Source organism: Myotis yumanensis, unplaced genomic scaffold (genome assembly GCF_028538775.1).
Source record: "Myotis yumanensis isolate MYYU_CA2020_CCGP unplaced genomic scaffold, mMyoYum1.0.hap1 SCAF_9, whole genome shotgun sequence".
In the NCBI taxonomy this organism is placed as follows: Eukaryota; Metazoa; Chordata; class Mammalia; order Chiroptera; family Vespertilionidae; genus Myotis; species Myotis yumanensis.
The window spans coordinates 70,173,619-70,200,454 of NW_027223760.1; the positions used below are offsets into that span (position 1 = coordinate 70,173,619).

General features: G+C 38.6%; 1 protein-coding gene across 2 annotated transcripts in view; it reads right to left on the reverse strand.

Moving 5' to 3' along the window:
- RELN (reelin) overlaps nucleotides 1–26,836 on the reverse strand; it is a 423,783-nt gene that overhangs the window by 21,502 nt on the left and 375,445 nt on the right. For both annotated transcript variants that reach the window (XM_070424598.1, XM_070424599.1), the window contains exons 47-57: nucleotides 15,071–15,211; nucleotides 13,601–13,778; nucleotides 11,733–11,926; nucleotides 9,905–10,161; nucleotides 9,267–9,421; nucleotides 8,074–8,288; nucleotides 5,754–5,931; nucleotides 3,912–4,087; nucleotides 3,658–3,764; nucleotides 1,990–2,232; nucleotides 128–303 (exon numbers count right to left, since the gene is read on the reverse strand). In XM_070424598.1, the coding sequence (XP_070280699.1) occupies nucleotides 128–303; nucleotides 1,990–2,232; nucleotides 3,658–3,764; nucleotides 3,912–4,087; nucleotides 5,754–5,931; nucleotides 8,074–8,288; nucleotides 9,267–9,421; nucleotides 9,905–10,161; nucleotides 11,733–11,926; nucleotides 13,601–13,778; nucleotides 15,071–15,211 (2,020 nt within the window). The remainder of the gene's footprint in view (nucleotides 1–127; nucleotides 304–1,989; nucleotides 2,233–3,657; nucleotides 3,765–3,911; nucleotides 4,088–5,753; nucleotides 5,932–8,073; nucleotides 8,289–9,266; nucleotides 9,422–9,904; nucleotides 10,162–11,732; nucleotides 11,927–13,600; nucleotides 13,779–15,070; nucleotides 15,212–26,836) is intronic.

Genomic DNA, 26,836 nt, shown 5'->3' on the forward strand with positions numbered 1-26,836 from the left:
TAAGATAAAGTCTCTTTTAATGAATGAAATCAATCCTTTCCTTATACTAGCCCAAATAAGCATTCTCTCCACATCCCCTCCCGCAAACATAACGCCATCCTCTGTGTGGAAGGGCCACCTCCCTTACCTTAAACTGCATCATGTACCCTGGCTGTATAATGAGCTCTCTGGAGGAGAGCACATTGTGGGTCCTGTCTTTCTTTTTATTTGGCCAGTAGAGGTGGAAGGAGGGATTGCCACAGAATCCTGCTGTCCTTACTGCATTAGGGTAAAAACTCCAGTTTTCTTCATGGGAAGTGCCTTCTGTTAAGGTAAATTGGAAAGAATATAGCATGTTATTCTCTTGAGCTGACTGGCTTATTGTTGAATTACTTGAATATCTATACTCTAGCTTTCTGTTTACTCTTTAAGATTTACTCTTATTTTATTTAATTGCTATAAATAATATATATCCAAGCTGAGAAATAAAATTTAGAAAAGATTATTAACTACTAGTACTATAACGATTACCCAACTTTTAAAATGTAATTGCTATTTTGTTCGCCAGTTTATTCTGTTCATTAGGTTCCGCATATACATAATCGATGGACACAAAAAATAGTGTGGTGAAGGCCTAGGGAAGGGACAGGAGTGGGGAGGAGGGGGTCAATGGGAAAAAACAACAACAAAAAACAAAGGGGACATCTGTAATACTTTCAACAATAAAGATAAATTTAAAAAAATGTAATTGCTAGTCTGGGTAATTTTCACCATTGCAAAATGATTCTTGGTATACTTTAAAAAAATTCTTTATTGTTAAAAGTATTATGTAAGTCTCCTTTTCCCCACATTGACCTCTTCCCAGCTGCCCCACCCCCCAGCACATGCCCTCACCCTCCTACTGTTTGTGTCCATTGGTTATGCTCATAGGTATGCATACAAGTCCTTTGTTGATCTCTTACTCTTTCACTCCCCTCCCATCTCCCCCGCCCCCGCCTTCCCTCATAGGTTGAATGGTCTGTTTGATGCTTCTATAACTCTGGTTCTATTTTTGTTCATCAGTGTATGTTGATCATTATATTCCACAGATGAGTGAGATCATGTGATATTTATCTTTCTCTGACTGGTTTATTTTACTTAGCATAATGTTCTCCAGTTCCATCTATGCTGTTGCAAATGGTAAGAATTCCTTCTTTTTTACAGCAGTGTAGTGTTCCATTGTGTAGATGTACCACAGTTTTCTAATCCACTCATCTGCTGATGGGCACTTAGGCTGTTTTCAAATCTTAGCTATTGTAAATTGTGCTGCTATGAACATAGGGGTGCAGATGTCCTTTCTGATTGGTGTCTCTGATTTCTAGGGATATATTCCTAGATGTGGGATTACTGGGTCAAATGAGAGGTCCATTTTTAATTTTTTGAGGAAACTCCATACTGTTCTCTACAGTGGCCGTGCCAGTCTGGATTCCCACCAGCAGTGCAGGAGGGTTCCTTTTTCTCCGCATCCTCACCAGCACTTGTTGTTTGTTGATTTGTTGATGATAGCCATTCTGACAGGTGTGAGATGGTACCTCATTGTTGTTTTGATTTGCATCTCTCGGGTAATTAGTGACTTTGAGCATGTTTCATATGTCCTCTTTCAAAAAGTGTCTATTTAGGTCCTTTGCCCACGTTTTGAGATTCTTGGTATACCTTTAACACAATGTAATATTTATCTCTGCAGTGAAGAAATTCCTAAAGAAACTAAAATTATTTTGGGGTATTGAAATTTCAAATTATATTTGGAGCTAGACATTTCGTCTTTAACAGGATTTATTAAATTCTCAATTGACATTTTAACAAGCCACCAGCCCTGAAGATTTATAAACTATGGGGCAAAACAATAGGTAACATTTGTTGAGCACCAAATATATGCTAGGCACTATTCTAAATTTTCATGTAGTAATTCATCCCAAAACACAAACAGACAAACAGCTCACAGGAAAGACTGTTCAATGTTTTGTTTCTTACCGTCATCAAAAGTGTCGACCAGTTGACTGGGATTGATCTCTGCTCCACCAATCAAAATGTTGTCTAGTGCCCACTGAGCACGCTCCACCCCGGAGACTACCAGTCTGTTGCTGATCACAAAAGGCTGCCACCAGCGAAGCCGAGTGGTGTTGGTGAGGGCATCTTCAGGAAGAAGTATGTAGTCGTGTCTAACAGAAATGTATTTCTGATAATCCATCTCATGGAGCAAAGTCCAAGTAATTCCTATAACAACAAATAAATCAACATAGTAACATATCTGGGAAACCCCCCCCCACAAACCACTGGTGTACTGCAGTTACTGCAAGCTTCTGAAAAAGAAAATCTTCAATCAGACAATGAGAATTTACTTCATTGACTTTAATGGAAATGCTTAGCACTTATAAATATTGTTGCAACATGAGGCCGATGATATGAAGGGAAGGGTATTTAGAAATACTTGGCCAAAGATAAAAACTCTAAACATTTTATATTTTCTGCCTTTAAAATTTTGTGCTAGATTCTTATATGTATTATTCCTCATGAATAATGAGAAACATCCATGTTTTGCATGCTTCTAGATAAGAACTTCTTTTATTTTAAAAAAATAGCCATTATAATTCTATGCAATTTGTGGATTATTGGACTGATATATGACTGTAGATGGGATGTTTAAATTATTTAAGAAAACACCTTTTGAATACATACAGTACTTTAGGTCCATCTATTTATATGCTAGTTATTAAGAATATCGCCGAAACCGGTTTGGCTCAGTGGATAGAGCGCCGGCCTGTGGACTGAAGGGTCCCGGGTTCGATTTCGGTCAAGGGCATGTACCTGGGTTGCAGGCACATCCCCAGTGGGAGATGTGCAGGAGGCAGCTGATCGATGTTTCTCTCTCATCGATGTTTCTGACTCTCTATCCCTGTCCCTCTCTGTGAAGGATCAATAAAATATATTAAAAAAAAAAAAAGAATATCTACCTGCTAAAGCTGATTCTCAAGACCTCATGGCATTACTTCTGGTTTCAGCCACTTCCAAATAATAAAACAGAATTTGGATAAAATAGTTTATGACACACTTACAAATTCAGATTATATTCTTTCACAATTAATGATGTTTTTAGAATCTTGTAGATTCTCTTAGAATTTATTACACATATGTTCACATGAAAGCTTCTTAAAACACTTTAAAATGTTTTTAAAATTATCTTTTACTTGGAAAACTATATAAAATTATTTTTAACTGTATAATTTATAATCTAGCTTCAGTTAAGCATAGAGATTTTTTTCTTTACTCATAAACTTTGGAGCTTATTTATTTAATATTTTATTTATTTTCCTTAATTGAAAAAAAATTTTAAATTACAGTTGACATTCAATATTATATTAGTTTCAGGTTGTTAGACATTTACATAACTTATGAAGTGATCTCCCGATAAGTCTACCCCCCAGACCCCATACAACTTTTTAATGTGATTTATCTCTTGTTCCTTCATTTGGTAGGATTTTGCTAACACAGAAGTCACATGTATGGAATATGTAACACAACTAAAATCGGTAACTTTCTCTTTGTAAGTTTCACTATTCTCTTTGCAAAGGTTTTTCTGAGGGGCACTGGATGGAATTTGAGAATCTGCTCCAAGGTATGGCTTTCACCCCTGAAACGTGCCTCCATCCGTAGAGTAGTCCAACAGCACGCCTTCCTTCCGGCAGACGGGCCGATGGCAGGAGGTCATGTTGTTCTCACTGCCGATGCGCCCCCAGTATTGCAGGAATCTGAATGCAAGCACACACGATCCATCAGAATAGTAAATTAGAACAAATACTCTACTTAAGTCCTGGATAACAACTTCTCCCACATGTGTTCCTTGCTTTGGGGCCAATGTGCTAAGTTGTGATGAAAATAAACTCAAAATGACTTACTTTGCTCCTCTGAGATCCAAATCTTGAGTAATAGCTTGTCTCACAGTGGATCCCCCAAAATAGAGTGCGGTATCCTCTGCAAGAATCCCACACTCGGTACAGGTACTCCCGCCTTCTAAGGACATCCATAAATCGGGCTTGATCTCTTCACTGTCAAAGCGTTCCTTCAGAAAAGTCTGGAAAAAAAGTAAGTAGCATGTGGTTAAAAATAATTTCAGATAATAACTATGGAATAGTTAAGTTAATTCAGAATTAGATCATGGACTTTAAAAATTAGAGCTGATGCTCGGCTGGTGTAGGCTCAGGGGTTGAGTGTCGACCTATGAACCAGGAGGTCACAGTTCAATTCTTGGTCAGGGAATGTGCCTCGTATTCAGGCTCAATCCCCAGTGGGGTCACGAGGAAAGCAGCCAATTGGTGATTCTCTCTCATCATTGATGATTTTATCTCTCTCTCCCTCTCCCTTCCTCTCTGAAATCATTAAAAAAAAATTAGAGCTAGTGTTAAATGGTTTTCTAAGGATATTAAAAAAAAGGATAGCTTCACATGTTCTTTTCAATCATATAGTGAAGATCATTTAAACTTAAATAATGTTTAATAATTAGAATTTAAAGTCTAGAGAGAATCTTAAAACAATTATAAGTTTGAGTAGAGTAATACTTCTATTTGTAAAATGTTATTTAAGCATATACTCCCAAATTATGTTTATTTATGTTGTTTATAAAAGTAGTATTATAATTTAAGATGATATTATGAAACATGCAGAGTAGATAATTAAATACTAGGGTTCATTATGGCTATATTTTGTGTAAAATTATTTCATCTCCTCACATCATAGCAAGATCTTGATTATTCATTTTTCCCATAGTATATTCATTTTGTCCATAATACAGTTTGCATTGGGTTGAGGCACCCAATGTTTTCTAATGGTAGAAATATATCATGGAAATAATTTGTTAGAATTATTATTGCAGCAATTATACAGAAAAACTATATACTTTTTTCCCACCTTTTTAAGAGAGTTATCTAGTTGCCATCTTATTGTACTGTTGAAGTGATTTAAATAGATCCTCTTCAGACTTATAACATGATCATCTCTATTGTTAAAGATGTGTAGTCATATGTGAACCTTACCTCGCTGATGTTAGCAAATCAACACAATTTTAAAAATGGAGGTTTACATGTAAGGACACTAGTCTGAAGACATGTATTGTTAACCATGGGAACCCTCATTAGAAAGATTTGAATAGAATGCATAATATAGATTTGCACAATTTCTAATCCATCTGAAGAATGCTAATGAAGTTTGAATGTCATGAAAGAAACTAGATTTTTTTTTAGTTTATTCATTTCTTGTGACTATGTTTCTTATGTTATAATACAGTATTTATGTACTTTACTTCATACAGTCTGATGTATTTGTGAATTGGGTAAATTTTACTAGATTTTGATCTAAGAAACCTATGACATTTTTTAGTTTCTATCCAAAGGATTTATTTCCTGGGGGCCCCCAAAGAACATTGTATAAATTATTAGTCTCACATGTAAGTGGGTTCTTTTTTTACAAATATATTTTATTGATTTTTTACAGAGAGGAAGGGAGAGGGATAGAGAGTTAGAAACATCGATGAGAGAGAAACATCGATCAGCTGCCTTCTGCACACTCCCTACTGGGGATGTGTCCGCAACCAAGGTACATGCCCTTGACCGGAATCGAACCTGGGACCCTTGAGTCTGCAGGCCGACGCTCTATCCACTGAGCCAAACCGGTTAGGGCCATAAGTGGGTTCTTAAGTCAGGGCCTACATCGAGTCCATGCTCCATCAGGGACTTTGACATTACCTTCAGAGTGTGAGTCAAGTAGCAGTTGGGCCCAGAGAATCCTGGATCACAGATGCACTGTTCCTTTAAGCAATCTCCATGGCCCCTGCAGTTGTCCAAGCATCCAGGGCCCAGGTAGAAATTATCGATTGCCCACTGCATATCTGAGTACTTTTGATAGAACCTAAACCTTACTGGACTGTTAGCAACACAAAAACAGAGGAGTGAGAAACAAATGTTAACTTTATTCAGGTTCATTTTCCTCCGTGTGCATTCAGTGTGCAAGAGAAAAAACATTTAAGACACTCTGAGGGTATGAAATGGATTAATAAAAAATGTTTTCTGACTGTCATTATATATTTCTTTCTAGTCCTGGAACTTTAGTTTCATTTAAATTTTATAACAGATGAGCAAACTTGTAAAACACAATGAAAACACAGTGAAATATCTATTTCAAGCAATAGGAGCATTTTAAAACACAAAATTATTTAAAAAATTGCATATGAACTTGAGTCCAGTGATTGCATCACAATTTAGATTCATTAATTGCATTTCTGAAATTGTGCAGAAGGTGAGCAAATCCTTGGACAGAGCCTTGTCAGCATGCACACAGTCCTCAGGTGATTGGGAAACAGAAACTTCTGAGTTCCCCAAAGATAATCAATATTCTCAGAGTAACTATGCTAATTAGAAAACAAATCTGAAAGGGTTATATTAAAGGACATTTTCCTGAGATTTTAATCTCATCATTGTTCTTCTCTGCCTTCTGGGACAAATACAAACCTCATAATCAACCTTATATTAAAATACTCCACACCATGTTGGTGTAAAGAGTCCAAAGCGCAGGAGGGAACTTTTTGGGGGTGATATAGACATTCTACCTTGGTTCATGTGGTGGTTACATGGGTTACACAATGGTAAGAGCTCACTGCACTAAACAATTAAGATATGTGCATTTTACTGAATGTAAGTTGTACTTCATTATAAAAAAGAAAAGAAAGAACAAGAGGGGGAAAATGAGGAAGGATGTGTGGTGGCTTCCCAGCATGCATTTTACCCCAGATGAGTCAGGTGAGATAATCTTCGTAATATAATTGCCTTAACTATTGACTGAGTCAGGAAAGGGCATTCTTGAGTTTATTTGTACCAATGGGATGCAAGGAGATGCTTGCTCTGGCTCTCTTTGAAAGAAAAGCAACTCTCTTCTCTCCCATTGAACATAGGTAAGAATGCATTCTCCTCCAGTTTTCTGAAAGTCGTCTATGCTCAGGGGAACCAACCTGAAGGCTGAGTGTGGCCAATGTGTGGACAGTGGAACAAAGTGTAAGCGTTAAGAGTAAGAGTAAGAAATAACAATGTCCTTGAACATCGTTACTGTGAATCAACTAATCCTAGCATCCATTTATCTTTGGATTATTTTCATTAGGGATATAATACATTTCTTTTTTAACTGAGCCCATTTGAATGGGCTCTTCTGTTACAGCAGCTGAAAGTATCCTGATTTGGCTTCCTATTATGTTAATTGACCAAGCCCTTTAGATTTGTTACTGAAAACTGCGAATGCTTATGTAGTAAATGATATCTGTAAACCTTATGCAAAAGGCTCTATGTATTCTGGTCATATATCATAACTGTTTTATGAGCAAGTTTTTCATTTAGCCACGCGCTATGATTCATATGATGGAGGTTCACCGATCATTTTCTTTAATGTATCTTTTTTCCTAATTTTACAGTTGAAGAGAAATCTTTTGGAATTGCCTTAAATTAACTTATCCACAGACTTTTCAGAGAACAGTTTAATCATCTTGGCTCACGACTGATCCAGACTAATTACTTTTCACTGCGGGTACAGAATATAATGCTTTGGTAAGAGAAAAATGAAACCTACAAACCATACTTGTACAAACAGTATGAAGAGTTAGGAATTCTACAAGCTGCATAATGAGTTAGGATTTTGCTCCTGGCTCTGTCTATCATGGATTGACAAGGCCGTAACGAGGAAAGCGTATGATGTGTGGTGGACCACAGTCTACAGATCGGTAAGGTAACAGAGACCTTCTTAACTGGCTTCCAGGCCATCACTATTGCTCCGTCCCCATTTGCAGACACTGAGGTACGGAACATGAAAGGGCCTGCCAAGGCCCATCTTGTCAAGCCTGAGAATTACAATTTGAGATCTCCTTGACGTAGCCATTCATGAGGTCACCAATTTAGAGAGCCTTTAGAGTTAGGGAGGAAGACAGCATCTTACTCACAATCACACAGACTCTCAGGCTCAACCAGGGTCCCTGATCTATTCCTGGATGGTTGGAATCAGGCTTTATTTTAATTTTCCACTTACTTTCCCACTAAGCTTTCAGGGAGGGGGTAGGTGATCCTTTTCCATCCTTTCGTTGGGAAGAATACAGATGGCTGAGAAACACTTCCAGAGCATTTTGGGTCCGCAGGTAAGCACTGAGGGACCAGATAATTCCAGCTCACTCCGAAGTCAGTAGAATACTGCACATGAATTTGATTTTGAGCAACTTTTTCAGATACTTTACATCCAACAGAGATCTAACAAACAGAAAAGCAAGCTTGTTAATATATTAAACCCAGATTACATGTTTCTACTCTAAGGACTTGGCACAAAAAAGTTGCTGATCATTTGATAGACACTGCACCACATCTATCCTGTATTTTCAGGTTCAGTCCTTGTTCTGCTGATGTGTGGGAAAGTTGACATGGTTGCTCCAGGTGACAAGTTATAGAAAGTGCCAAATATATTGGACAGGGAGTTTGGAAAGAAGCTGAAACCTGTGCTTTTGCCATGGTTGGCTGATTGCCTGGGGAGGCCTGGGCCCTCTTACAAATTGTTGTTTGTTGTGCTAATGGTCTGGCGCTTCTCTTTGGCAGAATGCTGACCTAGAAGGATTGTTAACAGCTTTACCAAGTTTACTATTTTGTTTTACAATTTATGACTCTCAATAAATCACTTTCAACTACAAGTAAGACGTAATGAAGTGTTAGCAGAAGGTACTTTGATGGAGGTAGCCATAATCTGGCATTTGTTGCTAATATAGTGCAGCTAAGGTAGACAGAATAAATTGGTTGACATAAAATCTTGGCCGAAATTGATGTTATTAATGCTATTCATGCCTTTGTTTCCCATAATTTTCTTTCTTTAGAAACATTAACATGCTCTTGTAAAAAAAGTAGATATAACCATACTAACTTTAATCTTTTTGTATCGGAAAAGATTGCTAGTTGGAATCAGTATCCTACATATTTATCAATATTTGCACTATTAGTATTTAACCCTGAGCAGAAGCACATTTACTCTTATGAAAGGTTCATCCTGAAATAGTGCAGAAGCAAAGTACATTAGGTCATTAAGTTATACATAGTTGCATTGTATACCTTAATATTAAATTTTATATTTCAAAGTATATATTAAGTCAATGAAATAAATAATCTTTGTCTCTACAGTTGCTGTTTCATTTTTATATTGCTAGTGTATGGCTACTTGTGTAATCAAGACCATAACATTTTCACCTTGAATTGCATGATCCAGTTGTCAGTGGGAGTCAAGTCCTGAGTCACTGCGTACACTTCTCTCCCATCATGACTGCCACAAATCATGACACCATCAGGGGAGTCACAGAATCTTTCCACTGTACAATCATCATGGAATAGCCAATGCTCACTCACTTAAAAAAAAAAAGGATGAAAATTTTATGACAAAAATACTTGAGGCAAATTTTCATTGTGCTACTCCTACTGGAATAAAGTGAAAAGCAAGACCTTGGACACTCTCTGAAACATGAATCACAAATGCATCTCACATGTAGCAAAACTAAACATTTGTCTCTTGATATTAAAACAAGTGACCAGGAAATGTTGGCTTTCTACCCAACGTTAGAAAACAGAAACAGAAATGAAAATTTTCTAAGAAAAGAAAATATCCTATAAACAAAATTATAGAATGTTATTTAATAAAAACATACTTGATGGCTTGAATGAAAGAAAATATTTAGTTATAATGTAAAGTAGGAAGATTGAGGGGAAAAAAGGGTGATACCCTTTGTCTGTTTCTATACCTTTTGGGAATCTGTAAAAGGTTTCATAGTCTACTCTTTTGAAAAGAACCAAATCCAAATTGCATTTCCACTGGATTTTTGTGAAAAATGTACCTGCAGTTTTATCCTCCATAAACATGTCAAAAGCAATTCTCCCGACAGGGCCAGCATCTGCTGGGGAGCGCTCGTGCTGGGGCACTGGGGCGCTGCTGAAGGTGTCCAGCATGACTGTCCTCTGGTCAGCAGAGCCTGAGATGAGGACATTATCAATGGCCCAGTCGTTCTGATCCAGGCCATCATGTCTCGGCTGCCACCAGCGGAAGCGAGTAGCAATCTCTTTAGCATCAGGAGGGAGAAGGATATTCACGAATCTGTAAGAAAATGATGGTGGGGGTGGGGGGAGTCTTGTCAAAGGTCTCACGTAAGTAAAAGTAATTTACAACCGTGTCACATAGTGAGGGAGGACATTGACTAAAATAATTTTTAAAAACCACGATGAACTGACTTGATCTTATGAAGTCTCTCCAGTCACTAAATTAGGGAAACAGAATGCGAACAATTCAAGTATCCCGGAACCACCAACTTACTGGACTGCCCCTGGGCTGCCTTAGAAGGACTCCACAATTTTCTGCCTGCCTGGGATCTGCAGACCTAGAGTATATGCACTTGGGGAGAGATAGGCCAGTTGACTTTTTTTTTTAAATGTCACCTTGGAGCTAATTTCATCTGTTTCCTTCTCCTGGCTCCTTGATTTCATTCTACTCCCAACGAATACCAGCAATTTGCTCAAAATATGCACACTAGATTGTGGCAGGATGTTTGGACTCTCAGCCTGACAGTACCAGGCTATAAGTAATTACTTTACCAGTTGCATGTGGTTTGACATTGACTTTGTCTTTACATGTTGTACTAAGAACTGCTGAGTGAGAACCGTGGGCTAATGAGCCCAGCACGCCACCCCTGACTCAGCCACCAAGGACAGACATGGAAGAACATGGCTCCACCCTCCAACATGAACCTTCACCAGCGAGAAATCAGTGCTGAAATACCCCTTAGTCACAATTACGCATTTAAATCCCAGGGATATGTGAAACCCTTTCAAACTTATATTCACAACTCATAAAGTCTGTTGAGGAAAATAATTTCCTGAGGTTTATTCTCCTCTGCATAAAATCTCACTTTTAATCCCTGCTAACTTACCTCCCTTTACTCTTAATATTAGTGCTCTAGGTCAGGGCCAGGGCTATTCAGGGCTTTTAAATAAGGAGTTTAAAACTAGAGTCTAGGATTCTTAAGGATATTTACATTTTATTGTGTTTATTTTCTAGCCCCCCGAATTCTCTAAAATGGAATGAACCTATATACATAAGTATTTTTTCTGTTCATTTTCCCAAAATGCTGTTGAACTTACTTAACACAGTCTCATGAATATATATGGGTTTTTTTTGTCCTGGGTCTATTCATTATTGGTACTGTACTTTATCTTATTCTGGGATTTGAAAACTAGTTGGTCTTAAAAACCCAAACCAGCCCTAACCGGTTTGGCTCAGTGGATGGAGCATCGGCCTGTGGACTCAAGGGTCCCGGGTTCGATTCCGGTCAAGGGCATGTACCTTGGTTGTGGGCACATCCCCAGCGGGGAGTGTGCAGGAGGCAGCTGATCAATGTTTCTCTCTCATCGATGTTTCTAACTCTCTATCCCTCTCCCTTCCTCTCTGTAAAAAATCAATAAAATATATTTTAAAAACAACAACAACAAAACTCCAAACCAGCTGTTTATTCATCTCAAAAACCTCACCTTCATGTCAGTTGGTTTCAGAGGCATCCTCTACTGATGGGTAATGTCAAGGTCCCCATAAGTCCCCGTGATTGATTACTGGCAGGGCTCACCAAGAATCTTTGCTAATCATACTTGTTATTAGAGATAAAAGAAAATACAAACCCAGGTTTGCTGTACTGGTCATAGAAAATTTCCATTAGCAGGTTCCAGGTGATGCCTCCATTGACAGAATATTCCAAGAGGACCCCTTGGTTACGGTTGTTTGGTGGAATCAGGCATCCATACATGAAGTAAAATTGGATAAACTCGGCATTGGTGAGGTTTAGATCCACGGTGACTAACAGTCGACTGCAACCCTAAGGAAAAGCAGAACGGAACAGACAGCGATAAGGAATTGTGATGGCATGTTATTGGTTTTCTCTGGCTTCCATCCCTTTTGTTTTTCTTTTATAATGCAAGTCACATAGTATTATAATACCCATTTTATTAATCTCTCCTTGCTCCTAGCATGGCTTCTAGCACACAATAGGTACTCAGCAAATTATCTGCTGAACTTTGAAGTTTCTGTATTAGAACTTACAAAGGGCAATGTACCTAAGAAGATTCTCTTCTATTTTCTTATAAACATGATGAGAGCTGGAATTAAAGTAACTGTTCTATGTTTTTTATTAAACATTTCCCAGTTATTCATAGGCATTTATTATAATTGAGATAATAGTTGTAGTGCTTTTTAAACTTTTATACCTGATTTGAATGTCACCAATATTAATTCATTAATGTAGATAGGTAGAGATTTCATGGTTGAACATATGAGGAAAACGAGGCCCCTTAGAGTTCCACCTAAGCTAGGAAAAGTATTGTGAACACACACTGCATTCCTAGTCAGTGTGGTTGGTTAAAAAAATCCTATATGCGGTATGTCCTCTTATTACTCTGGGCCTAAACACTGAATATAAATAATGTACTTCATTGGCACAAATGCAAACTCAAAGGTAGGGCATGATAGGGAAATAAAGAACTGACAGTAAATTTATAATTTTTTTTTAAAAAAGAGAGTAGAATAGGGGAAGGAAAGGGGGGAGAGAGAGAGAGAGAGAGAGAGAGAGAGAGAGAGAGAAACAACGATGTGAGAGGGATATATCAATCGATTGCCTCCCTCACAGGCTCTGCACGGGCACAGGGATCAAACCTGCAACCCAGGTATGTGTCCATGCTTGGGAATCGAATCTGTGACTCTTTGGTGCATGGGCTGATACTCTAACCAGTTAGGGCTGAATTTATAATAAAAAAATTCAATTGCCTGTGAGGGGTATTTAACTATGGTATTGGAGAAATACTATATTTTAAAAATATATTTTTATTGAGAGGAATAGAGATAGAACCATCTCGATCAGTTGCCTCTTGTACCCTCCCTCCAGCTGGGGATTGAGCCCAGCCGGGCAAGAAATACTGTTTTTAAACAAGTCATCTTTGGCAGCAATGTAGGATGAGTATAAATTTCTGAAAGAAATTTTCTAATATTGCTGCTGTCATTCAGAAAATAATTTGCTATAAATACAAGTATCTAGTAATTACTGACAATTATTCTTTCTTGGATAATTTACATAAAGGATTAATAGTTATTAACAAATTCAGGAAACATTGAAGCTCATTTTCTAGATTTTGGCTCCTTAATTCCAAAATCTGTTGCAAACTCAAGAGTTTTCAGTTAGAGCATCATCAAGTTGGAAGACCCTCACACATGTGCCAGCACTCTCTCCCTGGATAGAAATTAAACATATGTACTTAAATATGCCTCGTGCTGGCACTGCCCTGCATAATTAAATTGTCTCAGCTGATTTGTGATAGGAAAATGTTGGAAATAATTAGTGTATGCTGCTATGTATAAAGTGGCAAGTTCAGATCTGGGCTGTGCATTTTGAATGCACAACTTTGCATCTTGATCTGCCAATTACACCTTAAAGGAGATGCAACCATTTTGGGGAATCTCAGAGGATGCAGAAATGATTACCCAGTAGCCAACCACTCACCCCGCTGAAATGAAGAGCCATTCCTGAAGCCACAGCTCCACACACGGTGCTTAATTTCCCTCCATTCACAGTAAGCCAGTTCTGGTTGGATGGAGCTCGATTGAAGTTGTCTTTGAGTTGAGTTGGAAGGGAGGTCTCAGGCTCATCACAGTACAGGCCACCCCACTGCTCATCACAGCTGGGTGCAGAGAAAGAGACAGGAAAAGTCAACATCAAACATAGCCCCGCACAAGTGTGTGCTCAAATTAGTGAAGCCGACCGAACCTTTTTCCCATCCATGATGATGAAAGGTTACTCATCTTCACAGAGCTTGCCAGAACTCACCTCCTCTCCACAAGAGTGCTTTAAGTTAAAAATAAGCGGTGGATTAAATGCCCCTAGGCTTTCTTAAAGTAATGGCATGGATTTATAGGTGGAGAGAAAGAAGCAACTTCAAGAAATTTACTAAAGCCCTGTCTCTATGTGACACAGTTCTGGATGGCTGATAAACAGCTGCAGATGCCAAACTAAACTGGTAGGCCCTCACAATTTACAGAACTGGTCTTTTTAATAGAGCCTTTGGGCCAATTGGGAATCCAAGAAGCCACGTTCCTAACAGCAGAAGGTACTCTGAACAGCATCTGACCTTTCTGACCAAAGGACTGACTTCTCTGTTCCATGTGGGAGGAAATATGAATTCAGAACTGGGAGGCTCAGGAGTCTCAGAGAGGATTCTGGATATGGGCCAGATCATTAAACAAAAGAAAGACTTCCCAGGTGTGTGAAGATTAGTGGAGAAGGCACTATGAATTCTCTCTTAGCATCCTCAATTTATCAAACAGTATAGTCTTTGAAAATAAAGCACAGAGGCCTGTAGTACACAAAACACACACACACACACACACACACACACACACACACACACATACACACACACACACACACACACACACACACCTACCTCGTTTAGATCCTTCCAAAGATGCCAAGGATCTCTAAGAACAAAATAACAGGCCTCTCCATCAAATATATACCTGGTAAATTGATCAGGTATTTATGTACTTTCTTTAGCAAACAACATGGGAAGACCAATTAAACCACAGTAATGTATATCATTACATATATTCAGACCTAAGTGAGGAAAATACTTAATGATGTATTACTTTTGGTCAGAACATATGAAACCCCTGCTCTTCTTTTAATGTCTATTTCAAGGTTCTGGTGTATCACAGAAACACAGAAGGAAATAAAATCAGTCAACTATAATTCAGCTTTCTCCTGACAAGATAGCTATTGTTCAGTTCCTAATCTCCAAGCAAGAATGAAGATACAGTTGCCATAAACCCTGTAGTTAGCTCAGCATCAGATTTTAGGACAAATGTATAAGCTAAGGTAGCTTGGGAATGACTAATAAACCGGTTTCAGAAAAATCTCCTGGCTGGAATGTCAGTCAGGAACTTTCTACACAAGGAAGAGAACACATCTACTTACACACAGTTTCCTCGGATGCACCTCCCATGGCCACTGCACATGTCTATGCAGCCATCCCCGATATAGACATTATCTATCGCCCACGTCTGCTGCTTGTCGAAAGGAGCTGGTTGATGCCAACGGAAACGAGTGGCTTGGGACCTTTGAAGAAAGAGAGAATTATAACAAAGGGTGTGGTGAAAAGGTGGGTTCTGGTGTGTTTGAACAGGTGCACGGAGGAGGGGAACACAAATGCATGGATAACCTCACTTGTGTTCTGAAAAGAGCATTCGTCATGGCAGTGTTCTATGCAAAAGTGATTAACAAAACCAAACCAAACTGAACTGCAAAAGCTTGAGAATATATTTTGGGCCAATGATCTTTATAAGCCTTGTAAAAACAGACTGAAACAGAAACTAAAGCTAATCCTAAAACCAATAGTTTCAAGGGAACGGTGAGCCCTGAATTTTGTGTCGGGGCCACTGTGGAGTGACTCGGGTCTGCAGATAACTTATATTTGCAAATTAGAAAAAGATGCCACAACCCCTCTGCATTTGACTTAGGAAGCAGGCTATGAGTTGGACTTCAACTCCTACTTGCTTCCGAAGGCCAGATACTTGGGCATACTGGTCCACCTCACACAACATTTGTGAGGAACTTTCACATGCAAGCCTTAAGACTGTAGGAGTGCAAATCAGAGGGATCAGTGAAATCCTGGATAACTGAACAGGTAAAAGAGAGAGGGTTATAAATAAGACTAGAATTATTTTATATTGATTTAAATTCAATATAAATAAAACCAAATTAGACATTCTCCCATTTCAGAAGTAGAAATATATTTGCAGAGTTGTACAGTTTTGGGGAGTGTCTTGTTCAGAAACACAAACTTATGTTTTCAGAGACACTAGGTGGCAGTAAAATCCAAAAAATGCCTGAGGCTCAAGTGAGTTTGAAACAGAGGAAATGATTAGCCAGAGCAAGTTTTGTTTTATGGACTCAGATATGTTTGTCATTAACAGATTGAGTCACTTGACTGGGATATATCTGTGTCAGGCAGGGCAAAAAATCAACAACAATCAGCAAGGTTTTTGTATTTTCTAACAGAAAACATTTCTATTAAGTTTAGAAAATAGAAAAGAAACAGATCAGAACTAAAATCTTCACACTGAAAATAAATAGTTCAGTTTGATATTTGTTTACTGAGCATCTATGCACAGACAGATTTCTCCACAATCCTCTTGCTCATCAGCCCCCATATGTCATTCCCAGCAGAGAAGTATCTACCTAATTCCCTGTTATCACACATCGTATTGCATTTAGCTCAACCCCAAACTCCTCCTTGGCCCACGAGGCTCCACATGAGCTAGTCCCTCATCCTGGCCACTCACTCAGTTCTTGAAGCTCACTGATCTCCCACCTCTGCCTGCATATTTTCCCTCTCTCTGCCAGATTAATCCCTGTGTGGCCTTTGGGTCTCAGAGGCAATGCCAGGTACTCATAGAGAAATTTTTCTTTGTGATCCTTTTAAAAATTACATTTATTCCACAGCAAACTGTTCTTTTCCTTTTATAGTATTGACCAAAACTGTAGTCCTATGGTTATTTGCATATGTATTTCTTAAATGTCTGTCTCCTCCTCAGAAAAGGAAGTTATAAGGGAGCAGGGTTAATTCCTTTTGTTCAACATTACACACCGAGGTACAGTGTTTAGCACTTAGTAGGTGCTCTATAAGTGCAGGGAGTTGGTATCCAGGGGCTGAATTCTCACAGGAAATTATGTGAAGAAGGCCCCTGCAGTTGTGCAACTCTGCTGATCACTTAATTTTTAGTGACTAAGTTTATGAATAGCCATGCCTGTTAATGCTCAGCAACATCTTATAAACAATATAGTGGAATATCGTATTTCCAGAGCACATCATCGCTTGGATTCTGATAGCAAGTCAAAACTTATACTGCTCTATTTCTTCTGTCTTTCTTTAGACCATAAGCTTCTGAAGGGCAGGGAATATCTCTGTATTCCTTCGGGAAATATTGCTTTATATCTTCAGTGCTTATAGATAGTAGACAAGTAATGGAATTTCCTTGTTTTCCTAATATTTTATATATGCTTCATCAAAGCCCTCTCACCTTGCATTAAAAGTACCCTTTATGTGTAATTTCCTCTGTTAGATAATTCTCCTTACTTATCATTTTATTGTTGGTGATATCTATAGATTGGGCTTCAAAAGCAGTTACTGAAAGGATATTAAGTTAACAGCAATAAAGATGGTCAGGAAAATGAAATAAGAGAGGTCTTACAGACGGGTAAGCAGGGGTTGGGGTCAGTGTGGAGGGGCAGTGGTTTGATGTTGAAGGGGAAGGAGAACTTCCTTGCCATTGGGAGGTGGCATGGGCTGCCTAGCAGTGGTGGCTTTCTAATCACTGGTTGTGTTTAATCAGGCTGGGCAGCCACTTAACAGAGCTTGTACATAAATTTAAGAGCCAGGTGCACCCTAGCTGGTTTGGCTCAATGGATAGAGCATTGGCCTGCGGACTAAAGGGTCCCGATTCGATTCCGGTCAAGGGCACATGCCTGTGTTGTGGGCTCAATGGGCTCGATTCCTTAGTAAGAGGCCTGCAGAAGGCAGCCAATCAATGATTCTCTCTCATCGATGTTTCTCTCTCCCTCTCCCTTTCTCTCTGAAATCAATAAAAATATACACTTTTAAAAAAAGAGCCAGATGCATTGTGGGGATTGATAGCTTTTATGGGAACCTCTAACCATGACATTTTCAAATAAGGGCTCTGATCTATACTCTGGTACCAGTAAATTCTATGTCCACGGAGAGTAACTGAACATATAATGAGAGGGTTAAAGCAGATGATTTTAAAGGTCCCGTCTCAAATGTGATTTTATATCCTTGGGAATAACAAAGAATAACTAGTAATTATGTACCCACAAATCAGGAGTACATACTCTAGCCAATGTCATTGTATAAGAAAAGGGAGCACATTCACTAAGAGGATGAATTGGAATAGAAATTAAAAATGAAGGTCTGGGAGTGAATTTTCCTTTTCCACTGAAGACTGAGTCTCCCTCCCTGGCTGAGCCAAAACACCAAAGTTAGCTCCCTAGAGCAGAGAGAAGCAGACCAGCTCAGGCCAGAGCAGACGGGCACAGAGCAGAGCAGACCAGCACCGCAGAGAGGAGCAGACCAGCAAAGCACAAAGCAGACTGGCAAAGCAGAACAGAGCAGACCAACAAGGAGCAGAGCAGAGCTGTCCAGCCACAGAGGGGCCTGGCCCCAGGGCTGCCTCACAGCCGCGCCATCACAATTGAGCTGTTCTACAGCCCTGCAGCCATGAAAAAACCCACATGTCTGGAAGTTGAAATGCCAGGACATTTTGTTACCAGTCCTGTCACAGCTCCACTGTGTCAAGGGGCCAAACCACTGATGTTTATGGGCTGACACTTACCCACCCATACAACTAGGAAATGCTGCTTCCCACCTCCCAAGGGTGTTGTGATAATTAATTAGTTCATGTTTTTCACGACCTACGAGTATCTGAAGTCCCTTGGCAGGTGTCATCATTTATCCTGAAGCTTTTTTATAATGACAGCCACAACCAGCTGCTGCTTCTTGGCGTTGGGAGGAAAATAGCCCGCAACAGATTTCTCCTTTTTATTTTATATCCTTGAAATGTCTTGCCTTGCTCCTTTTCTGAATTTACATCATTTCCTCTCCATATATAGCACATAGCAAGTGCTCCTAAGTACCATTTAATAATTAAATATCCGCTGGTAAGTAGTTAAAATGTCCCTGTCAGTAGCATGGTTTCCATCACTGCCCTCCCTGGGAACCTTTCAGCAAACCTTTCCTACACCTTCAATGGGTTTCCACACACATTGCAGAGTCGGAATCTGCTCTTTTCTGCCAGACGGCTCTATCTATGAAGTCCTTGTCGTCATCACCATCAGGAGAAAAAGCCCTTGATAGGCCCATACATATTTTTTTCTAATCTTTTCACTATTCCCTGATGTTTCCTTTACTCTCAAAGAGTTACATAAATTACTTAGAACTAGAAACCATAGCTCAGTACTCTACTTTACCAACAAAGAAGTTGAGGGTGAGTGCCCAAATTACACCGATCCACTCACAAAACTGAGACAAGGCAAGGATCTCTTGGTTTATTATTACTTTGTATTCTCATTCAGTAAATCCCTCAAAACTCTATCTCAATCCCTACAGAATAATCCCACATCTACCATGAACCCAACATATGAATGACTGTTTAGCTACTGGAGGCAATGTGTATTGCTGCTGTATGTACGCACATGTTTATTCATCGTGACGTCTGCAAGTCAATGTCAGGGCTGAAGCCTCTGACCCTCTGGTTTGAGTTATGGGCTGTGCAAAGTCTGTCCCATTTCAAAACCTTATCCAAGATCCTGTCATTATATTTGGCATAAAATTTCCTCAATTAGCCTATATTTGTGTTAGACAAAAGTTGAGAATATTCCAAAGAAGACATATAAATGACCAATTGATGCATGAAAAGATGCTCAACATCATTAGTCATTAGAGAAATTGAGATCAAAACCACAATACGATACAACTTCATACCCACTAGGATGACTATGATAAAAACACACAGCAATAACAAGTGCTGGCAAGGATATAGAGAAATCTGAACCCAAATACACTGCTAGCGGGAATGTAAAATGGTGTAGCTGTTGTCACTTTCTCAAAACGTTGAACATAGTTACTTTATAATCCAGCAATTCCACTCAGATATGTAACTGGGAAAAGCATAGGTCAGATAAACTGAACACAGGGTCACAGCCGTGACCCACAGACAAGAGCTAGAGAAAAAATAGGCTCGCCCTAACTGGTTTGGCTCAGTGGACAGAGTGTCGGCCTGGGTTCCAGGTTCGATTCTGGTCAAGGGCATGTACCTTGGTTGCAGGCACATCCCCAGTGGGGAGTGTGCAGGAGGCAGTTGATCGATGTTTCTCTCTCATCGATGTTTCTAACTTTCTATCCCTCTCCCTTCCTCTCTGTAAAAAAAAAATCAATAAAATATATTTAAAAAAAAATAGGCTCTGGCACTTTTAGGTAACACTGATCTCACCATGAATGAATGTCATTTAATTTTCCTTCCTCCTAAATGTCTCATTAAATACACTGAGGTCTGAAAACTGGCATGAGAGGAGAAAGTGTCTGGACTACAGGTTATGACCCCAAGCATGTGATAAAGGTAAAGTACTCTCATAAGGTGACCTAGATCCTTCATGATAACTTTCTGGAACTAGGGCGGAAAGCGCATTAGAGTTAGCAATAGAAGAACGTAAGGGAGCCACCCTACATGGCCTTTCTTCATAGAAAGAGAGCAAATGGGGGACTTTGGTATAATCCTGGTTCAGACATTGTCTGTGTGTCTGTGGGGAAAATCAAATAACCTTCCTGTGTCTGAGTCCTCATCTTAAAAGACAGGCAGGGGGATTCCAGTTAAAGGAGACTGAAGAGGTATATCAACCAATTATATTGATTTGTATCCTAGTTTGAAAAAAAAAAACTATAACAGGTCTTACGTGACAAACAGGGACATCTGAATATTGAATACTAAGTAAGTATTGAATAAAAAATTATTAAATTGTAGTGTAATAATGGTATAACAATACGTTCTTTAAAAAGTCCTTCTTAGAGATATACTAAAACATTTACAGTTGAAGTGATATAATGTCTGGTATTTGCTTCAAGATGGGGGTGGGAATGAGTGGTGCTATTGATGAAACAAGGTTGGTCCTGAATTGATAATTGTTGCAGCTGGGGTGTGATTATGTGGAAGTATAGTTTACTATTCTCTTCAATTTTGTATGTTTGGATGTAAAATAGGTAAACATGAGCCAAAAATAATCTGTGGTCCCTTCATACTCATCAAAATTTTGATTGGATGATTATAATAAAAGAGAAGAGATATCCTTTTTTGATAAAATAAGGTTGTATTATTTTTGCTGATAATTATAATCAGTAATGATAATAAAAACTACAGTTTTGAGTAAGCCCACTGAGGCATCAAATCCACTGGTCCATCCTTCAAATGAAAGGAACTTCCTATAACTTACAAAATACATTCTCAATTCAGAATTACTTATATTTGTTAAAACAATCTTAACAATTCTGAAGAATCCACACATAGCAATATGTACCAAGTACAGCCAAATTTCAAATTTCTCTAATAAAACTTTGGCAACAAGGTCGACAACTGATAAAGCTTAGAGGGAATGCAGAATTTCTGGAAATAGTTTTAGTCTCTGTTGCAATATAAATATAAATAGATTTAATTTGTTTTAACATAACAACAAAATACGATTAATATATTCAGTATGTGAAAATCAATGGTACAATGGTTTATAGTAGACAAAATTATTTTATGTTCTGTAGTCCTGAATGACCAGCAGACACTTGGTCAAGTTATAGCAGCAAAGCTTAAAGTATCAAAATAACGGATTCGAAGATGGATAGGGAAGAGAAGTCCAAGGCTTCCTTGACTTCACAGAGAAATTTTAACAAGGTGTTCAGTCATATGAATGCTTGCCAAAAGTCTTTCAAAAGATACTAAGTTGAACATAACAATGGAGGGAAATAAAGAATACCACGGTAAGTTTAAAGAATCTCCCTTTTAAAAAATAAACTTGTAACTCCCTTGAATATTTTCTCCATGGTGAACTCAGTAAATATTGGGCTTAGTTATTTGGTTTTCTTTGAATAAGTCCTTTTCTTCATTTATAGTTATAATAGGTGGAAATATCATTGAAAATATCCTCCCTCCCTAAATTTATTTACCTGCAAAAAGCTATAGCCTCTTCCATCCCCATCTTATCACCCCGGTTACTCCACAATCTTCCAGCCCTTTTATGTGCTTATCACCTTCCCTTCAACTTCCTGCTAACATTAAGTAGCTCCCATGCTGTGGTTAAAACCACCTGGCTTCCAAAGTGTTGTAGTTAATCTTTAAAGACTCTGGTATCAGCTAGGTCATTAGGGACAGTATAGGGAGTGGATCATCTTCAAACGGTGACTTAAAATAGTCAAGTCACACCTGAGCCTTCCAGTGGCAGCCTCCCCCTCTACCTTTCTGGGTGGATTTGAGTTACCTGCCCTTCCACTGACTCACCCTGGTTCTCAGGTGACATTTCAAGAACCCAAGCCACTTGAGCCACCTGTTATTTTTAGTCTTGAGTTAGTAAAGGAGAGGGAGCAGATTCAGGTTAGGGGCTATGAAATTGATTTTGGCATCTTCCTATCTTATTTTCAGTTTCTCTCAAGAGCTCCTAGCATTCTCCCTTCCTATGTCTCCTAGGACTATAACTCTCATGCAAGCAATAAAGATGTAGTACTAATACAGCGAACAAGCCCATGGGCTCTGGGGCCAGACAAGCTGTATTTATTTTCGGTGTCTTACTAAAACTGTTCTTTTGAAGGTCACCGACTAAATTTAGTAAATTTATTGTGAAACTTCTTTCTTCAGGATTTTCTTCCTTCTTGACACTCTCTTCTCACTGGCTTTTCAATATCATGTTATTCTGATTCTTCTTCTGCCTCCATGACTGAATCCTCCTGCTTCCTTTAATAGTCATTTCCACTCATTCTGCTATGAAATTTAGGTATCCTTTCTTTTAAAATAATAATCTACATATATATTTTTAAATATGTTTTTTTAAAAATTGAGTTTAGAGAGAGAGGAAGGGAGAGAGATAGAGAGATAGAAACATTGATGAAAAAGAAACATCTATTGGCCTGCATGCCCCCTACCAGGGATCAAGCCCCAAACCCAGGCATGTGCCCTGACCAGGCATCGAACTGGTGACCTCTTGGCTAATGAGTGGACCCTTAACCACTGAGGGGGACACTGGCTGGGCTCTTTCTCTTCTTTTTAAATATTCTCCTATGGAGAGCTGATACAATTTTACAGCATTGCCTATCACTCCTATGATCATGCCTCCAAATTTATTATTTTTGCTTGTCTCCAATCTTTGTATCTCTGTCAAATGGATGTTTGCATTTGTATTTCCAGCAATATTACTTAATTCAGCATCAGTTGATTAAATTTGCCATATTGTCCCTCCTGGAATAAACTTTAACTCTCTTCCCACTTCTTCTCACCACTCTTTCGGGTTTCAGACTTTAGAGTCACCCCTTGATGTGTGCAATTGAAGAAATTGTTACCGATTTTTATAGGTTCTTTCTTTGAAATGCCCTATAATATCTGCCTCATATCCTCCATGTTAGCCATAGCATGAGCCTTGTTATTTCATGTGTGGTCATTCTCACAATTGCTTGGCCACTTTCCTCTTACTCAAGTCTCTCTGTTCTCCCAATTTTTTTTCTTAGACGAATATTCTCATCTCAAAACCCACCATAGTTCATTTTTCCTGCAAGTCTAAACTCATTTGCCGTGCTTCAAACTTGCTATAAGTTAACCCAACTCTACTCACAAGTTTCCACACCTTCCAGACACAAACTCTCTGCTTCTATCAGCAACTCCTGTGCTTCACCCAGGCTCATGTGGCCTGTTCACACGGTTCCCAATTTAGGATATTCTTCTTACCCACTGAATTCTTAGCCATTCTTTGAGGGCCCATTTCTTCCAAAAAACCCTCTCAAACTCTGGCATTGAACACTGTCCTCCCTTTCTTCATACCTACGGCATTTCCAGCCCATTCCTTAGTGAAGCTCTAACTTACACACAGCATGTATTATTTTTAAGTTGTTTATTAGGTATACTTCTCATCTTTCCCAATCATATTGTAACCTCCTACAGGAACTTAACATAGCATCCCACTGTAACCATGGGCTCACTTTGCTTAAGCTAATTTAGGAAGACTTCTTAATCTGACTGAAGTTTAAGTCTGATAATAAACAAGTGTGATATGTGGTTAACTTATAAAAAATAAAAACGATTTATACTTTAATAAATGCTTACAGTGTCCGAAACACTTCCATGCACGTTTACTCAATTTTCTTAGGGTAAAAGTATCTCAATTTTTTCAGCGAGGGAAACTGAAGCCGAGGGACATGAAATGACTTGCTTCAAAGCTTACTGTGCTGAAAAGCTGGAGCCTCCACTAAAGCACAATGCTTTCCATTAATTTTCTTTTTTGTCTTCTAGGATGATCTAACTTAACCAGTGTATATGGGGAAGAATACACACTATGGTTCTATCTACCCCAATTTATTAAGAACAATGTTCACATAGAACAATGTTTGAAGCAGAGTGTGATGTACCTTGTGTTTAGTCTGTGTTCCCTTACCAGTGAAAAGCACGGCATGCCTTTAGTTCTGCAATTCAGAAACCAGGGAATCATCTTCAACATTGCCCTTTCCCTCACCCTCCCACGCCCATTTAATAATTACTTTCCTTGAGTAAAAGACATCAATTTTATTGCCTCCATTTCTCTTGAATTTCTCCACTCTATTCATGTTTGCTGCATTTTAGTCCAAGCTACTAGCACTTACTGTCTTTTTAAAAGTCCCCTTCATCTATTCTTATCCTCCACAATTTGCTGTCCAGTTAGAATAAGCTTTTCTGAATGCAAATCTGATCACATCTCCCTATTCCCAAGCACTTTAGCAGGCTTTTCATTATTCATATAACAAATCTGCAAATCTTTAGTCCAACCTACAATGATCTTCATGATCTCACCATCTCACACCTCACTCTACCTTCTCTCTTTCTCTGATCCATTCTTCTAGTATCTCAAATACCTGCTTCCTCCTACTATAAGTTATTATCTTTACATACAACACTCTTCCCCTTACTCTCCACCTACTTAACTCCCATGCATCCTTCGTATCTTACCTCAATTATCCTTTCTCAAGAAAGCATTCCTTGGCTTTCTTCACCAAGGCAAATCTCCCTACTATATGCAATGTCTTAGCATCATGCAACTGTCCTCCATCTTTTATCAGACCTGAATTGTATGTTTACTTCTGTGATTACTGGGGATTTCCCCTTCGTACTGGACTAAATGCACCTTGAGGCAGGAATGAGTTCAGCCCCTCACATGGAACTAGCACATAACTAGACACTTTAAAAACATTTAATGAGTGACTAAATGGTTGAATAATCACGACTGCTGACTACTGGCCATTTCATTTGGTTAATGGTTTGATGTTTTTGTGGACAACCAACTTCAGTTGACTTACCACCACTGTACCAATTATTCTGGGATCCTAGGTTGGGGTCACAAGTGAGTGAGTGGAGAGACCTACACTGGCACATTGCCATACCCTATGTAGCACATGGCTTTAATTTGTCAGATCATGCTTGCTTATAGGAAAGAGCTACAAACTAAAATTCCCAATTCTGTCCTGGTGGACAACATAAACAGTGATGTGTCAATGCTTCACAGATGTTGAGACAGTAAGTTCAACTCAAAACAAGGAAACACCATGTTTAAAAAGTGAGTGGATATAAGAACAGATATAGTATAAATATGTTAATCTGTGTTGGAGAAAAAGTACTCTAAGCCTGGTGCACTGTTCTAATCTTTGACATGTGGAAGAGCATGATAAGAAGTGAGTCTGACTTGAGCTCCAACATACACGTTTCTTTCTGAATTATCCCAAGGATCTTGTTGACTTATCTAAAAGGTAGTGTTGACTTTAAAACCATTGTACAGTGTGAGCTTTGAGAGTAGTATAATAAATTAACTGTACAGTTTCAATACAATAGCAAGAGAAAATAAATTCTCATCAGATTTTTCAAATATAATTTGAAAGGGTTAAAATTCTTGTGGGTATGTGTAAGAGACAATTAAACGATAGGTTAAAAGATGAGGAATAATTACTTTCTTTGAGTAAAAGACGTAAGGGGATAATGACTAGCTGGAGTAAATCTTAGAATGTCACTTATTTGCAAAATGCTACCGAGTAGCTGGGTAATAATTCACAGAATACATAAAGACTTAAAAGACTACCGCCTTAATGGAGGTTTATTTTTCTATTTTACTTATTAAGATCGCCTTAATAATTCATGCATGGCAATCCCTTTAATGAGCAACAAAATCTCACGTATCTCATTTAAACTTGGCAACTGTGCTGACAGTTAATATAGCTTCGTACCTCTGAGCCAGCAATTGTAGGGCAGCCCTTGGCTGTCAGTAACTGAAACCAGCCCATTTTTGATAATCCTAAGAAACGTTATGCCCTAGATGAATGGTTGAATTTTATGGTCATGTTCTAGGAAGATTTATTCATTCTTCACTTGTGGGGAGTCGAGAGAACAATAATGAGTCCACACTATAACTCCTTTTCCATAAACTGCATCGGTTGCTTTGCTTCTTTTGTAAGGACAGCAACTGATTGCCATTTTCTTGGAGGGAACAGGAATTCCTATACAGATTTTAAAACTTTCCTATGATTAGCACTTACTTAGGTGGAGAAAGGAGAGTCATGTAGCACCATCCCACTAGACAAGGTGGATTATCTGCTTTACTCAAATAGTTGCAAGCACACAGATATTTAGACTTAACTTTATGCCTTTACCAAGGCAATTTTATTAAGCCAACATCATTTCTTTTTTCCCCCACTTACCTTTTTACTATCTCTCTAAAGTGAAGCCACCATCACTTCTTATAGACACAATGAATAAAGTATTTATAATTGTTTTTTCACATAAAAAATGCTCCAGGTGATAACTTTCAAGATATTATTTAAAGTAAAATTTCAGAAACAGACACTAATTTTAAAACACATTTATGATAGCAAATACCTCATTTATCTGACACCACTCATTGCTATAT